This window comes from Balaenoptera acutorostrata, chromosome 6, assembly GCF_949987535.1.
Source record: "Balaenoptera acutorostrata chromosome 6, mBalAcu1.1, whole genome shotgun sequence".
Lineage (NCBI taxonomy): Eukaryota > Metazoa > Chordata > Mammalia > Artiodactyla > Balaenopteridae > Balaenoptera > Balaenoptera acutorostrata.
In genome coordinates this window covers 97,779,528-97,796,849 of record NC_080069.1, presented here as the reverse complement: position 1 = coordinate 97,796,849, position 17,322 = coordinate 97,779,528, and the positions used below count along the sequence as shown (strand labels likewise).

The 17,322-nt window shown below is 34.9% G+C and overlaps 1 protein-coding gene across 3 annotated transcripts in view; it reads right to left on the bottom strand.

Moving 5' to 3' along the window:
• Positions 1 to 17,322, bottom strand: part of SLC44A1 (solute carrier family 44 member 1) — a 221,398-nt gene that overhangs the window by 106,966 nt on the left and 97,110 nt on the right. For all 3 annotated transcript variants that reach the window (XM_057548467.1, XM_057548466.1, XM_057548469.1), the window contains exons 5-7: positions 9,590 to 9,683; positions 2,517 to 2,686; positions 479 to 568 (exon numbers count right to left, since the gene is read on the bottom strand). In XM_057548467.1, coding sequence (XP_057404450.1) covers positions 479 to 568; positions 2,517 to 2,686; positions 9,590 to 9,683 — 354 coding nt within the window. The remainder of the gene's footprint in view (positions 1 to 478; positions 569 to 2,516; positions 2,687 to 9,589; positions 9,684 to 17,322) is intronic.

Sequence of the window (17,322 nt, the reverse complement as noted above, 5' to 3'; positions counted from 1 at the left end):
AGGAACACTTTTCAACCAGAAAGAATTTCAACACCTTAGAATGGCTGATTCAGGCCTTAAAAAAGTGCAAGATAAAAAGAAAGGGTCCCTTCACTTGCCAGGCAGGGAGCACTGGAAGAATCAAGTGAAAATTCAAAAGCAGGAGCAGAACAGAGGCTCAATTCCTTTCTTTTCAATTGTACTCTCCCCCTCAAACTGATATTGACAGAAAAACGTTAGTCCCCATTTAAAAATATCTCACTTGCTCTTATTCCAAAAGCCACTGACCTTCCCATTTTATTTGATTTAGTGATCTCACAGTGAACTAACTTAAATGTAATCCACTCACCTTGTCTTTACATTTTATCAATGAATTCACAGGCCTTACAAGAGGAAAATTATTTAAAATAACCAAAATAGTTCTGAATTGAGGGATTGTTAAAGGCAAACTTTAACTCTCTATTCTAATCACTAAAAAACAAAGGAATAAGCAGCTTACCAAGTGAACCCAGGATGAGCAGAATTGTTAAGATCCACACAAGTATTCTTGATATATACCTGATTATCACCATCAAAATCATGGACAGAACTGCAGGGAAGATAAAGAACACACAGAATATCATTTGAAAACTTTAGAAAATATAAAGAGCAACTCTTTCAATTGTTTTCTGCTAGGGAAATAATTTGTTGCTATTGACAAGTCCATGACTCCAATTTAGGTAAAAGGAAATTGGCTGCTTTTGTACTTTGACTTTGGTACTTGTACCACTTGAACAGCATCACTTAAAACCAAAGGCACCTAACTGGGTTTATAAATGACAGAAAAGAATACATGCAAATGTATATGGTGACTCAAAAACAGCACAGAACTGTTGTGGATTTGCTACAGGAAGACATAAGAACTCACATGCAAACATAGATGCCAACACACAAAGTGTAGAGAATGACATGCCATGTTGATGACCGGAAAAATTACCACATGTAGACAGAGATCAGTTAAATTAGGTGCTACACTTCCTTGAATCACCTATGCGTTTCAGGACCAACTTCTCTGATGTTCGGTCAACAAGCCAGATGGTATATTATCTTTTTCTAGTTGTTTCTCCTCTAAAACTCCAAGAGATGGTCTGACCCTATAGAATAATATCCTGAAACCTACTGAAGCCAAAATTCCTCTGATGTTACTTCTCAACTGAGGTCAGGGGTCCTGACTAAGAAGCTCTTCAAAAAAGGAGCAAAGCTTAGTTTGAGTTATTTAACCAACTCCTCTACCCACCCCAAGCTAAATTCCAACATGCCAAAATCTTGCGTGAAAATCTCAAAAGAAACTGAGAAGATTTAACCCTTGCATGGGGAAATTCATTTCTGAAATCATAATTTGTTCATCTTCAATTATCTAAAGTCCCATTTCACAAACAAATGAATAAAAATCTTAAACTTCAAAAGAAAACCATTCTAATAAAAAATGGACTTCCAATGGCTTAACAACATTATTAACACTATTTTTAGGTTTGGATTTTTTTTTCTTGGTTCAAGTATTCAACTATTTCAGAAATCAAAAAATTTTTATATAAAGCTAGACTAATAATCAAGTTTCCTTGGACCATTTGCAAAGCCAAATAAATGGTTGGGATCTGTGACTAGGTAACATTATTAAGGTATTCACATTTGCAATAAATGTACAGGAACCAAAAACAGATGGGAGCGTTTCAAATATCACAGAAATAGCTTTTCATATGGACAGCATTATTTCAACTGAGTCAAGTACTACCTAAGCAAAAAGAAAATACTCTCTAATGACAAGACAGAAATATAGCTAGACTTCTCAATGACTATAATTGGTGTTAACAGGCATAAACACTCATTTTACTTATATAACAAAAGAGTTGTTTGGTTCCTGCTACAGTTTACTTCTCCCAACTAAAAAAGTCTATAAATTCTGATATGGCTACATATAGTTCTCGGATAATATAGGGAATTTACATTTTGAAAAGAACATTTATTTGCTTTTATTTATTTTATTATCTATTTATTGACCAAAAAACTAAATGGCTAACAAGTGGAGATTTCCTACTTTTTCAAGCAATACAGATATTAATTGTAGCAATGAAAAAAATTACATAATCCAAACATAATATATCAGAAATCTATGCTCTTTGATGGAAATATAAAAGAGAATACGTAGCCTCTTTTTATAAGCAAGTAAGCCTTTTGGAATCAAAACTAAAAACAAAGGGATGCTGATAATAGAAACCTCCTATTATCATATTAAAGGTTATTATAGACTTTGTAATCAAAGTTTGGGAATACACCAGTTTTCTCCAATGAGAGAAAAAGATGGGAAATGAGTTTCAGACATATATATATTCTTTTTAAAATATGTATCTATTTATAACTATATATATTCTGAAACAATTATTTTGGCTATGGGAAGTTAAACAATTTACAAGTATCCCCAGCAGTATTCATATTTTGGTTAAAAGAACAGTCTTCTACTGCAGTACTATGCAATAGCTAATAATGAGAAAAACAATTACCTAGTGATAACAAGCAAAGTCCCAATATAATTTCTTTGCTGGTCATTACTCCACTAATCAGCCTGTGTAAGACACTATTGTCACTGACAAAGGTGATCAGGGCCTCTGCAAACTTGGCATAGCAGGAAATGTTCACAGGAGCACAGCGATGGAAGAATGGAATAGGTGCACTGGTGACACAAGAAAAAAAAATCAGAAAAAAAATTACTCCTACTTAATATAAATGCCACATCAAACACACAAATGAAAGGTGAATATGACTGCAATACAGTCCACCCTCCACGCGTCATATGGGAGCTAAGAGCTGTGAGCTTAATGCTATGAAGATGACCGTCATGGGGCATGATGCACATCTTACCACAAGCCTTATCAAAGAGGGTGGAGTGCATATTCCAACAGAAGACATTACCCTCCCCTTCTGGAAAGAAACACACACACACATATACACACACATACACAACTACTAAAAGCAAAACCAAACACTTAAACTCCTCAGCCTACACATCTATCAATCAAGGGGCAGATGGCAAAACTTACAAACATATACTTCATTGAACTGAAAATGAATTTTTGCCATAAGCTATCTAAAAATAAAAACAAACATACTTTTGCTTGAAACATGCCACCATTAATAGAGTATTTCTTCTCTCAGAACGGCATACAAAACCTTAGATTAAAAAAGGTATTTGGGGCACAAGCTTAATAACTCATACAAAGTAGTCATACCAAGACATCAACATACAGCATAATATGCAGCTATTTGAAACAATAACTTTGAATACTAATGTATGGAAGAACTTATGATTTAATAGTACAAGGGAAAAAACCCAAAAATTGATATCTAATGTGATGATTACATCTCTGTATAAAAGATATATACATAAGAATGAGAACAGGAAAAAATATAAAGAAATGAAAAATCTCTGATTTGTTAGGGTCATGGGATTCTGGGCCATTTTCTTTTCCTTTTGTATGTTATTATTATTATGAGATTATTTGTGTCCAAAAAAGAGGGAATCAATTATATCAGGTTTATACTGACTGCAGCTTTCACTTGTGAAGGAACATAGCTATGTATAAACCATGACATAAATATAGCTTGTTACAACATGGTTCTATTTTAGCTTCTGAGAACATGTATGCATTAATCAGTGAGAGATTTTAAGCCAAGCTCTATGAACATGCCTTCAGTTGTGACTTATTTGGATTCTAAAAGAGCCCATACATGCGCCTATGCACAAACACACATTTATGTGTGCATTAAGTTAAAGTTTAGTCATTACTAACACGAATCCCACATTGTCAGAATTATTTGTAGGACTATCAGTCACAGTCTAACATAACACTTTTGACTGGACTGACATAAGTGTGTTCTCATTCTTGACTGGCACTGTATTTTGGTCAAATTAGTGAATAAGATTACATGGTTGAACAACAAATAAAATCCCAAGGTTTCTAATCTCAGTAAAGCAACTTTGTATAACGCAAAGCAAAACACTACCTTTGTTTCCTTCCTCAATAAACAATTAGAATATTTCTTTTCAAGTAAGAATATACGTGAACTATATATTGATTTTCCTTAAATGTTGGTACATGAGCACCGTTGGGAGTAAGAATAATTAACATCTTCTGTGATGTTAAACTTCATGGAGCAATAAAATAATATAATTTTAAAGATCTAGCCTTACCTTAGTTATGCTCTGAAGTAAAATGTATCCAAAAACGATGATGACATGCATGTTCATTTTTTAAAAATTGCCTCTTGTGATGTGTGGGTGTATTTGTATACACCTCCAAAATGGTGTTGGTGAAAGATAATACCAAAGATTTGATATTTTGTCACAAAGTGCAGAAAGCCAGAGCATTCTGAGTAATGCTTGAATTACAGGTATGTAAGTCACCATTTTTTGACCAAAAGTTGTTTTACTAATGATTTAAAAAGACATTAAATTACAGAATACTTTTAGGTGAAATGGATTTAGTTAGAAATATTACAGGAAAGAATAAAAAAAGATTAACTACAAGTTCCTACTCAATGGAGGCTAACTTGGGACAGAAACCTATAAACTTGACAACTGTGTTGTGACCTACAACTATTTTTTTCCTGATACTGTCTAGATACTATCCCTGCCAGGTTAATGTCCCTGTCTAAGGACTTTTAACCGTATTTTAACTAAAAGGCTGGTTCTCTGTCCTTCAAAACTAAAGTCGTCTCTGCTCCATGACTGTCTACATCTTCATCTGCTTTATTACCCTACATCTCTGATGTCATCTCAGTTTAACTCACTTGCCTCCAACCTTGAACATAAAATACATCCACCTTAAGGATACTGATGTTCTGTTTTTAATACCCACCAATTTTTTTTGGTCCTGCTCCCCTGTTTCCTTTTTCCTGTCATATAACCGTAAACTTTATCCTCTGTCCAGAGATGGCTCCACTTAAATCTCCCATATCCTAACAGGATGTTGATGTATTTTTATACTCAAAGAGAAATATACATCATTTCCAAAAGAGAGTGGAACTTGTGATAAAGAAAAGAAAACTGGACTTGGGTTCAAAAGCCCTGGGTGATTCTCCCAACATTACACAGGTCACTTCATCTCTTTCTCAGTCCGTCCTTCTGTTAGCTGAAACGGTAGAAGCAAGTCCTCTATAAGTCTTTTCACATCTTAATAATAATAATAATAATGTCCACCCACAAATCAATGATTCTAAATTAGTAGAAGCAGGATGCCCAGTAGCTTTAGTATTTTTCTGCTTTTCATACTTATAATGAGGATAGCTGATTTGAAAAGGGAAGGATTATAGTCTTAAAATTCTAATCTTTCATTTGTATTTAAGAGGAAAAGCTGAGTAATATCAGGTTTGAACTTATGCTTTCAAGTCATTTGTATACTGTATATAAACACCTGGCCAATTAGAAAGAGTACTTTTACAAGTATCCTTCAAAGAACTGGAATAAAATTACAGTCCCTTGCCTTATAATTCAATCTATGTCAGTTAAAAAAACCTGACAGTTCTAAATTTAAAGGTATAAAAATAGCACAAGCTGATTAACTACACTGTTTAGCTGATGGTCAAAATGGTCAAAAGCTGCTCTTAGTGGTAAGGAATAACAGAAATAGAAGGCAAACAAAACAGAAGATAATATTTGGACACAACCGCAAAAATGAAATTAAATACTTAGCTTTAAAGTAAAAAGTACTAGATTCCCTTGTCATTCTTTTTCTCAACTCTTTCCCAAACAGAAACAACTTGACATGAATTATTTTGTTTGAATTATTTTATTTTATTATTTAAAAAAAATTTAGTAATCATGGCATTGAAATGGTTTGTCTTATATTTTACCATTTAAATTCCATGTGATATGATGAATTTAAGATGTTACCTGATTTCATATACCTCTCAGAAAATAAGCCTTCTGAGAACCTAGTGTACGAGATCACTTCTACTTTAGTGTCTAACCTAAATGACACACTCTGTGCTTCTTAATTCAGAGAACGAGCATAAAGAATTCTATTTACAGTAAGTTTTTCTGCCTTTTGAAGCCTACAGAATATTGAATCTTTAAGAAGTCAGTGCTGTCCCATTAGGAACCGATGCTGTTTCACTTTATTGAAACATTAGTCAACAAGAACAAAATGAATTTATAATGAGTCTTCTAACGATTTTTTTAAAATTAGCCACTCATAGGAAAATTGTCTCTTACCTTGGCAAACATATTGCTCATTTGCCTCTAAGTCCAGACTATCACAGTTAATGAGCTCCCTCAAAGAATGATGACAAACAATGCCTAATATCTTGTCCATATGCCTTTGTAAGAGAAGATAGGAGTTTGCACTTCACACAATTATTTTAAAACTTCAGGTTATAAATAAGCAATTACACAAGGCTTCTAATTAAAAGTTTTATTTAAGAAAGAATAAAAATAAAGGGTTTTGGCAATATCTCTGTAGCACAGCAAAGGCAGGAGATAAGTAATCAAGAATCTAATGGCAATGTGCAGTGATTTTCACACATTTCATTTTATTTCTTTTCTCTCCTCTTTCATTCCTATACTCCCTTTTTTCCCTTCAAACTAACTGTGGTGTAGACTTTACAAGATCTTAGATTCAAATTCTGATTCCCAGCCATTAGTTGTGTGGCCTTGGGTAACCCATTTAACCTCTTATCTTCTATTTCCTCATCTATAAATTAGGGACAATATCCTTATAGGCTTTTGTGAGGGTTAAGTGAGATAGTACATATGAGAAACATAATATGGTACTTGGCATCCAATAGATGATTTATAAATGTTAATTCACCTTGAATCCTTCACTTAAAAAAATATAGATAGATAATATTTTTTTTCTTGGCTACTATTTTCTTATTTCCATATCATGTTAATTCCTCAACACCAAGTATCCTTTCTGGCATCTGGAAGTACCAAAATAAATGTCTGATGAATAAACTGAACTTATGAAATCTGTTTCTGGTATTGCAATTTTTTCTAGCTATACCCAAACCTTTAAGCACTCTAAGTATAAGGGCTGGCTAGACTCCCTGTTGCTACTATGTTTAGCATGTCACCAGTAGAGTTCTGAATTTGGATACAATATGGCCCTTTCTAGGCATTTGCTTTTAAAATTCAAAAGCTCTTAGGAATAGTAACCATTTGGCAATTATGTGGCACTAATGTTTTATTGCAAATTAGTTTACAACTGCTTTTCTTTAAAACAGGTACCTTCAAGCTGCAGAAGGTTCCTGGGTACCCAGGAAGGTTGGAAGGCTCTAGAAGTTGAGACAAATAATAGTCCCTAAGCCAAATGCCAAGCACAATAATGAATATTTAACACATATTATCTTACTTAATTCTTACAACAATTCCATGGGAGAGGTATTGATATTCCTATTTTACATATGAGAAAACTTGGTTTACTGAGGGCTTAACAGACTTGCTTAAGCTGACAAATAGAAAGTGGTAGCACAGAATTCAGCCCCAGGCCTATCTGGACTCAAAGTTCAGTTCTTTCTGTCCCACTGCTGTGCTCCCAGAGGGACAGCAAAGGAGACATAAAAGATGCTGAGGGCCATTTGCCTGCATCACAGGTTTGCCTAGTGCTGGTCTTATGGTGCATATAGAAAAGTCAATCAAAGCATAGTGCCTACTCTTTTTAAGGACAGAGTTTCTTAAGGACAGAGACGAGATCTTACTCATCTTTGGAGATTTGGTATCTAATCTAATACTGTGTGTGAAACAGGGTAGTGCCCTAAGTTTTTTATTAAAACAAATTTATTCTTGTTTTTTGATCCTCTCACTTTGCCAAATACCAGATGATGCTGTTTACAAGATCTTGATTTGCCTTCCTTCTATCAACTGTTGCTTCTCTTTTACCTTCCAACAATGTGAGTTCAGACAAAACTACTAAGATACGTAAAATGTGAGGATCTTTAAATACAGTGTAAATATAGTATATAGCCGGCTTTCACATGGTTTAGGTTCATCGTTGCATCTTGGATTACTAAAACATTAGTGGATAACCTTGTTAGAAGCCGAGCCTATCCATCTCTAAAACCCAAGCCCCTAATACTACGTTTTGTCTTCTAGTGAATGCCCTTAGGATGCTGTATGTGAGACGTCCATGAGTGCGCAGCCAAGACTGGATCACCCAGTATAACCAGGAACAGGCAGTCCTCAACATGGGAGAGTCAGAGGTCAGAGGTGCCGGAGGATTTGCAGTATGAACTGCCCACCCATATTATACTAGAGCAGAGTAACCTCATTCTCATACCACGGCTTTCTGGTTATCCTTTTATAATATACTTATGCCTTAAAATAGTGACTCTATACTCAAAGTATGCATTTAAAATAGGCTTTAGCAGTTGAATAGAGAACAGAGCTTTTCTTGTTTTTATGTTGATAATTTTCTCTATTCAAAGAACCTCCTTTCTTTACTGTCTCAGCCTCCCTAATATTCTCAATTTTCATGAATGGAGTTTCCCTACCTACTGGTCTAAGCCCATAATTTGTAGGTCCCTCCTACTTAGTATCTTTTAAAACAGTCCCATTATTTTTATGTCTGTAGGCTTTAAATTTTAGTTTCAATAGCAACTTGACAGGACTAAAAGAGCTGGAAATCAATTAAACTGATATATCCTTTGTCGACTTTTCAACAGAAAATTTCAAATTCAAGTTAATAAAGCACAAGTAACACCCATAAGCAAGTTGAAGGAAAGGAGACATAAGATAAGAATTTTAACTAATAGCTTGCTATAACATACTGAGATACAGTAAAAAGTGGTTTTGATTCAATATTCCTGGGAAATACTCATGTCATACATGGTTAGTGATATATGCTAAGGTTCTCAAGATCAGACATGCTCCAAAAACTATATACCTAAGTCTGAGGATATATTCCTCAATGCTTGAGAATTTATTTCCTTTTTTAAAAAAATCAATTTATAATTTTAAAATTTGCTTTACTTAAAACTACTGTGAGATCCTTCCAAACAAAGAACATTTCTTGTTTCATCTTTTCATCCATTACACGCAGTAGGTACTTAACAATAAATGTTTGTTGATTAAGACAAACAGCTTACTATAGAGAATGTACCTAAAGGATATAGCCTGAAATAAACTATGGAGAAAAATCACTGGCATATTTTTTAAACTTACAAAGAAAATTTTAAAATAATACCAATAAGTACGACCAACTTCAAAGAATCTTCGGAGAGTGTGAGACTTGGCTTCAAATTTTGTTGTGGGTTTTATAATGATTCAGCAGCTTTGTATACTTAAAAACTTTGGCATTAAAAAAAAAAAAAATTTAGCCCCCAAAAGAAATTTAAAATATCTGAGAATGAGAAAAGTTGTTTGCGTGTGTGTGTGTGTGTGTGTGTGTGTGTGTGTATTTTAAAATGATGTGAAATTCACAATGTCATTTCTATTACTACTTTTAAAATTTTGTTGTAAAAGTACTGAAACTGGGCAACAGGTATCATCAAGTGACTCTTTTCTCAGAAAAACATATACAGTTTAAAATCTACCTACAAAAACAGAAGTCACAAGTTAACAAAATAGAGTAAAATTTACCTCGCTGGAACAGGTAGTTTGGGGCAAAGAACAGAAGCTTTTGATGATGTAGTATATTCAGAAGGCTTTAGGTTGTAGCTGCATAGCGCTGAGCCTGTTGAAATAAAAGCTATATGTTAGCTAGCAGAATAGAGTCCAAATAAATTCTCCTATTAATTCACTTTAACTTTATTTTATAGGTTAATATTAACTCAACATATACAACTTTCAAACATTATAGAATTAATAAGAGTCTGATTTGGTCTATAGTATCAATTCTCAATCATTTGAAACAGATTTTTCTCTGGTAACTTATATACAAATTTTAATTAATAATATTAAGGGTAATAACAATAAGTACTAGAGCTACTTTTATTGAGTGCCATATATCAGGCCCTATACAAGATGACATACATATACACATATTTTTTTTTTAATAAAGAGTCAACTTTTCATTGTAACTGACCAAACTGTGTCTAGGAATGTCTTCAAACAACAGAACCAAAGAAACATGACAAAAATATCCTCTTGAAGAAACCAAGAGTTTTTGCCAGCCCCAGTGCTTCTGAGGGTTAGACTGAAAGCAGCCCATTCCTGAGGCTGGTTCTCTTCCCCACGCCAAGAGGAGGGCTGGGATAGACAGAGGACCTGGTCTTTCCTCCTATCATGCACTGGGGTGAGCCTCTCCTCTCATCATATATATAAATTATATCATTTACTATAACTCCATTAGGCAGGCCTTTTTAAGCCCACTTGATGGAGGAGAAAATAGAGGCCAAGAGACAAGGTAAATAACTTGTCCAGGATGACACAGCTGCTAAGCCAGTGATGCTGGGGTTAAACCCTAGATCTCTTTGACTACGAAACCCAACTTCAACTACATATGCCATCTCTCCTTCTGATGCTATCCATTACTAAATATTTAAAATTATTGCATATAGCACATATGCATTCAGATAATATATTACTTTCTCCTTATTTAAAAGGCAGGAAACAGTAACTGTAAATAAACTGAATTAATTGATAAAACCAATAAATTGATCAAAGGATTCCCTGTTTTCAGATAGTTTAAAACAGCTTAAATTCAGTCCTAGATTGGTTATTCTCTGACTATATGGCTAATATATATCTAAATAATACATAAAATTCAAATGGATACAGTACACCCTATCTTTGATAAGTCTTATTTAACTGACCTGCTAATTTTATAACATAGCAACTAGAATACTGTAAGATTCATTGTACAACAGATATTGTTAACTAAGGAGATCTAGGCTTTAGTTCTAATTTTGCTGAGACCTACTACATTATATCACGTAAACTGTTTGTATTTCATTAATTGAAGTGCTTACGAGGTTACTAATTTGGTCAAATACTTCATTATTAAATACAAATAGAATAGCTTTGCATTTATATTATAGCAATAATGAGATTTTGCACTGTATCACCATGGAAAATGTTTAAATTATAATGTGAAGTCAGACTTTAACATTGGATTAATTATGGAAACATCACGTGAGGATGTGAGAAGGAACTAGAAGGGAATATAGAAAAAAAAGAGTTGTTGGGACAACAAAATTGGGAGATTTGTTTCATTTATATCTGGTCTTTTCAATCAAAAGCACTTTTAGAAAGCCACAAACCTGCATTTAATTCAGTAATGCTGCCCCTAAACCAGCAACCAACTTGTTAAGTGTTTGAATACGTGGGCCTTAATAGCACATTTACATAAATACATGTAGCATCTATTTTATATAAAAATAATTCAAGTAATTTGACAGTGTAAAATATTTTTAAAGAGACACTTGAAAGTTACATGGCACTGCTCTTCAAGTTTCTTCAGCTCTTAAGATAGACTCGATAGAAAACTAAGTTTCTGAAATTGTTTTTGATCATTCTCTTCCATTTTAGTGACTTTCTTTTCTTTAAGTTAAACATGAATATTAAGCATCTAACTCTTCTAAAATTAGGCTTTCGTGTTTAAAGATAATGCAACTAGATACTATTTATAGCAATTTTAGAGAAAATATGACAGCAATGGCAAGCAAACATCTTAGATTAATTCTAAAATAACTGGGAGCCCTATTATAGAATTGCTCATGAAAAAATAGCAACTGTGCCAATAACTGCAGAGCACCCAACGTGATCATCAACTTCCTGATCTGAATTGTCGACTTATTTCTTTCAGAGTCCAAGATGGAATCGATTTGCACAATATAAAAGGCCCTAACTAAAGCATATTGTGTCAGTGCTGTCAAACACACGGCTCCATCTGAATTCAGTGAACATAATCTCCATCCCCACCATTTTTTCATTTAAAAAAGGAGGTCAGCAGGTGCAACAGAGTTCAATTTTATAAAGACTTTCCCAGGATAATGCTCAATGAAAGGATAATAGCCTTATCTCTGATGGTATTCTGGGACAGAGGCCAGTACTAAATAGATCCTGTACTAAACAGATTAAAGAAAAAAGATCTTTACAATGTGTTAGTAGTAACAATCAGAAGAAACCTTATATTGCTTCCTGCTCAAAGGGTTCATGGACAGAGAAGCCTCAATGAAGAACACTAACACAACCCAGAAATGGCCAATGTTTTACAATTGTTTTTCTTTTCATGTTTATTAGCTAATACATTTTTAGTGAACTCTTTTAAGGTAGTATCTATTTTATTTATTTTTTAATAGTAGAAGTATAAACATACGATGTTTGGTTATAAACAGCAAGACAAAATTTTTCTTCTAATGCAAAAAGCAGGGAAAAACCATGCTAGAGTAATGAAAAGTCTAAAACAAAAAACAAAAGCTTATCTAAACCACACCAGAGGCAATCTATGTAATTCAGCCAGTGTTATTCAAAGGCCATCAGAATGAGTGATCTTAGGAACCTAACTTGGGTATATAAACATTTATCTTGGTAAACGGTTGCTATAGTCCCCAGAATGTTTAACTACTACAACATATCAAATGCCTTTTAATAGTCAATTATTTATTCTTTAGCTCAATATCACTTATAACAACACCCCTAAGAGGTATGTTTCCATTGCCATGCTCCAAACATTACAGATGAAAAAAATAAGTCATACTTCCAAGGCCTTTTAAGCAATCACTGGCAAACTAAGAAACAGAATTCTTTACTCCTAGGCTACAATGCTTCTTCTGTGTCTTTTCTAATAATCATAATCAGACACGTATTCTATAAGCTCCTGGGCAAAAAACATATGGTCCACAGGTACTGCAAAGATAACATGTTTGAAAACATTTTTTTCCATCACCCACTCTCTAAATCTGCTGTCTCCTCCCGTGTTAATTCTACCCTGGTTAATGGCTCCACCACCCATAAAATCCCCAAGATGAAGTGTGGAAGTCATCCTATATCTTCTTAATCTACATCTTCCATCTACGTCTTCCCACACTATTCAAGACATTCAAGATACCAAGTCCCGACAATCAGATCTTTCTGTGTTATTTCAGACCATCACGATCTCTTATTGGGTCAGTTAAACTATTCTCTCAGAGGGCTTCTTAACTCCATCCTGTGTACAACCTTCAGAATGATTTCTGTAAACTGGGCATTAGTTGTATTACACCCCTGGCCTCAGGAAAATTCCAAACTCCTTGGCTTCAAGGCCCTCCTAAGGCAGGCCTCTTCCTAAAACTCCAGCCTCATTTAAGCATAATAAACTACTTATAATTCTTGCTGTTTCACAAACTTCCAGGCTTTTCCACATGCTGTTCCCTCTGCTTGGACTGTCCTTTCCTAACTAGCATCTGAATGAATGTTCCAAGTTTGAGCAGAATTTCTACAAACTACTCAAGCTTTACCTCCTCTGTCAAGTCTTCTCTGATGCACCCAAACAAAGCTATTTACTTCTTAGCTCTATTATAAAACTTAGCATATTATTGTATAATTTTTTAGTTTACATATCATCTCTATCTTTAGAATGTGAGCTCTTTGAGAACTGGGACCTTATGCCTTCAAAATATCTGGAACTCCCATCTCCTGGCATACAGACAGCACTCAAAAGCCATCTGGGAAATAAAACAGACAGAAATAACTATTGTTAATCTCTTATATTTTGGTGTTACATGTTATATATAATGATATATGCTTTTCAACATTGACTACAAAGTACACTATCTGAAACAGGATTTCTAAACCATGGTATTAATGCAATTCTTGGGCAATTCGTGGTTGTGTGGGGCTGGCATGTGCATTTGCAGGATGTTCAGCAGCACCCCTGGTCTCTATCCACTAGATGCCAGCAGCCTCCCTGTAACCTCTCACCCAGCTGTGACAACCAAAAACGTCTCCTGACACTATTAAAATGTCCTTGTGGGGGGCTGGAGGGTGGGCAGCAGTGGCAGGTGCAAAATCACCCTTAGTTAAGATCTACTGGTCTAAAACATCAAATTATTTGAAACAAAGAATTGGCAAGTTGGAAGCTAATTCTTGTTTAAAAATTTTGTTTGATTTGCTATCTCAATAATACTTGTAGGATATACAAAGAGAAAAAATAGTCCTTAAAAAACATGCTTTAGGACTTCCCTGGTGGCGCAGTGGTTAAGAATCCACCTGCCAATGCAGGGGACACGGGTTCAAGCCCTGGTCCGGGAAGATCCCACATGCCGCAGAGCAACTAAGCCCATGTGCCACAACTACTGAAGCCCGTGCGCTTAGAGCCCGTGCTCCACAACGGGAGAAGCCACTGCAATGAGAAGCCCATGCACCGCAACAAAGAGCAGCCCCTACTTGCCTCAACTAGAGAAAGCCCACGCGCAGCAACAAAGACCCCATGCAGCCAACAATCAATCAATCAATCAATAAAATTAAAAATAAAGAAAAAAGAAAAACTTTTGATGCAGAACAGTTTTCATTATGAAAAACAAATTACATTGCTATGAGAAGTTTAATGAATTTAACCCCTTTCTCTCCAATTAGGAAAGCATTATATATTTATATGCCAGAAGAAAGCAAGACAATTTTCCAATTTCAATTTCTAGTAACCAATGAAAAGGATGGACGTATTTGCAATTCCCAAGAAGCACCATTAACCAGCTGGATATAAGACATCATCTGTCAATCACTATTGGCACACAGTAGGCACACAAGAAATATTTGCTGAGTGAATTAACTTTGGCCATCTATGTACAAGACTTCCACTAGGTATTGTGGAGGACAAAGAGAAGTTTGACTGCCTACTCTAATGCAAGCCCCTTAAACATGGGGCAGACTGTACCTTGTTTTCGTCTCTCTGGCACATAATTTTTTGTTGAATAAAGGAATTAGTTAAAACTGCATTACTAAATTTAAGGATTTTTTCCTCCGCTTTTTAACAATCAAGTTTCCCTTTTGCTGGTCTCTGACTTGGAGGCAATTAAATCAGTTGCTACGGTTGTATGTTTCATTCATTTATAAATTATATCAAGACCAATCTTTTGATTCACTGTGGCCAAAAAGAATCCATACTCTCTGTGGCTTAAGTTATAGTGCTATTGCCAGGTAAAAAAATAGGGTAATAATCTGATCATCCATTCATACTAACTCTACACTTACCAACCAGATAACGATAATCAAAAGGCTTGTTAGTATTCATAAATCTTACACGAATGGATCACATAATCTTTCATGATTTTCAGCAGTGATCACTGAGAAAGCACCAAGCTGCATGGCTCTACTCAAAATGTGAACATGGTCCAACTGGCAGGTGATAAAGCTCTCAGAATTTATACAAAATACAGTACACTGAAGAAGCACTCTTAAATAGGAGTGCTATAAAAGGGACACAAACAAAAGGAAAATAATAATTCTGTCATCTTACTACTGTGTTAGGGAAAACAAAATAAATATTGACACAATAGTTTGATAAGAGTAATACAAAAGAAAATAAGGAATTCCATGTAAAATATTAGCACCAACTGAGAACATGCAGCCGGCCCCCAACCTACAGGTTATTCTCATTTCTAAACTTTTGTTTAGAATTTAGACTGCATGTGGAAAGAATAAAATGACATGTAAAGCATCTGCCACAGTGCATGACACAAAGTAGGTACCAATAAATGGTATGTTGAAACAAAACGCAGGGCTTAAGTCTGATTTACCTATTCAGACTCAGATGCCCATGCTGAACAATGGGGACAGTGGAACAAAGGGAAGGGTGGACTACAGGCCAGAGGCGGTGGTAGGGCCAGAATTAGGGAAGGGGGAGAGGAAGGGGAAGAACATCTGAGCAGGCATTATCTTCCCTTCCCTTCACCACCTGTCATGGTCTGGCTGGGCTGAGATGAAAGTCTCATGTAAAGCTGAAGTTAGTTTCAGAAGAAGGGTGATTCTTTTCCCCCCTACAATGTATACATTACTGAGTTTTCAAAAATAATGATAATAAAGGAGGAAAGAAACTTCTTCATCAGAAACCGGAGGGAAGAAACATTGCTGGGTTCATGCTCTGCTGAAAATAAGAACTCAGATGGGAGCTCTCACCAGATGGTTTTAGTTTCCTCTGTAGGGCATAAGGTTAGGAAAGAGGAAGGACAAGAGAGCTTAAGAGAATAAAAGGCATGAATAATCCTTGGAGAGTATGTATAAGAGAGATAAATGAATGAATAAGATGAATTATTTAGAGATGAATAAAAATAACTGATTTCACAGCAATTCTAGTTAGACTGAAGCTAAACAATTTGCCTGCTGGTGGCAACTGACATGGATACAGAATTGAGCAAAGGATAGTATGTTAAGAGAATGAGAAATTATTAAGTGGCAATAGAGATAAAGAGGGAAATTCAGTCTATTATTCTTTCAAAAAACATGAATAGTTGCTATGTGAGGTCCTATATTAGGGCTTAGATATTCAGAGATGAATAGAGCATGATCCTGCCCCCAGGAAACTCATGCACCACTGCAGCAAGATGATAAACAAAGAACCAAAGAAGTTTAATACTGAGTCCTTACGGTACTTGGCAACTCTAATTTTTTAAAGGCAATTGTTAAATTGTTTTATTCTCTAGCATCATATATTTATGATTTGTGTCTATATAAACTATGAACCAAAATAATAAAATGCACATTTATACACCTACCACTCAATTCATGTACTAAAACTTATACTTTTATATTCATCTGAAATCTTCTGCCTGTCTTTTAAAGCTCCTTGTAATATGGCAGCATCTTCACATAACTAATCTAATTTCCAGCTATTTCTTCCAAGCTTTCTATTCTAGTCAGACATATTTGACAGAAGCATTCCACAAACTTAAGTGTCCAAGAAAACATCTCCTCTTTCTTGTCTAAAAGAAACAAAGAATTGAGGAAATATTATTTGCCTAATAAATGCATTTCTTATATTACTACAGGAACTAAGAGCTTTTCCTTATAAAGATTTTAAATAGTTGGTAAAGGTAATAAAAGTTCACATGAATGGATGGTTAAGTGCTAAAAAGTACCTTCAAACGTTGTCATGGAAACTTAAAACTCTGAAAAGGATTTATATTATCTTTTCATTCTGGCAAGAAAAATGTTATTTTACCTTGCATTTTAAAATAAGGTTTAAAAGTATCATTTAAAAAGTTACTACCCCAGGGACTTTCCTGGTGGCGCAGTGGTTGAGAACCTGCCTGCCAATGCAGGGGACACAGGTTCGAGCCCTGGTCTGGGAAGATCCCACATGCCGCAGAGAACTAAGCCCATGTGCCACAACTACTGAGCCTGCGCTCTAGAGCCCGCAAACCATAACTACTGAGCTCGCACACCACAACTAATGA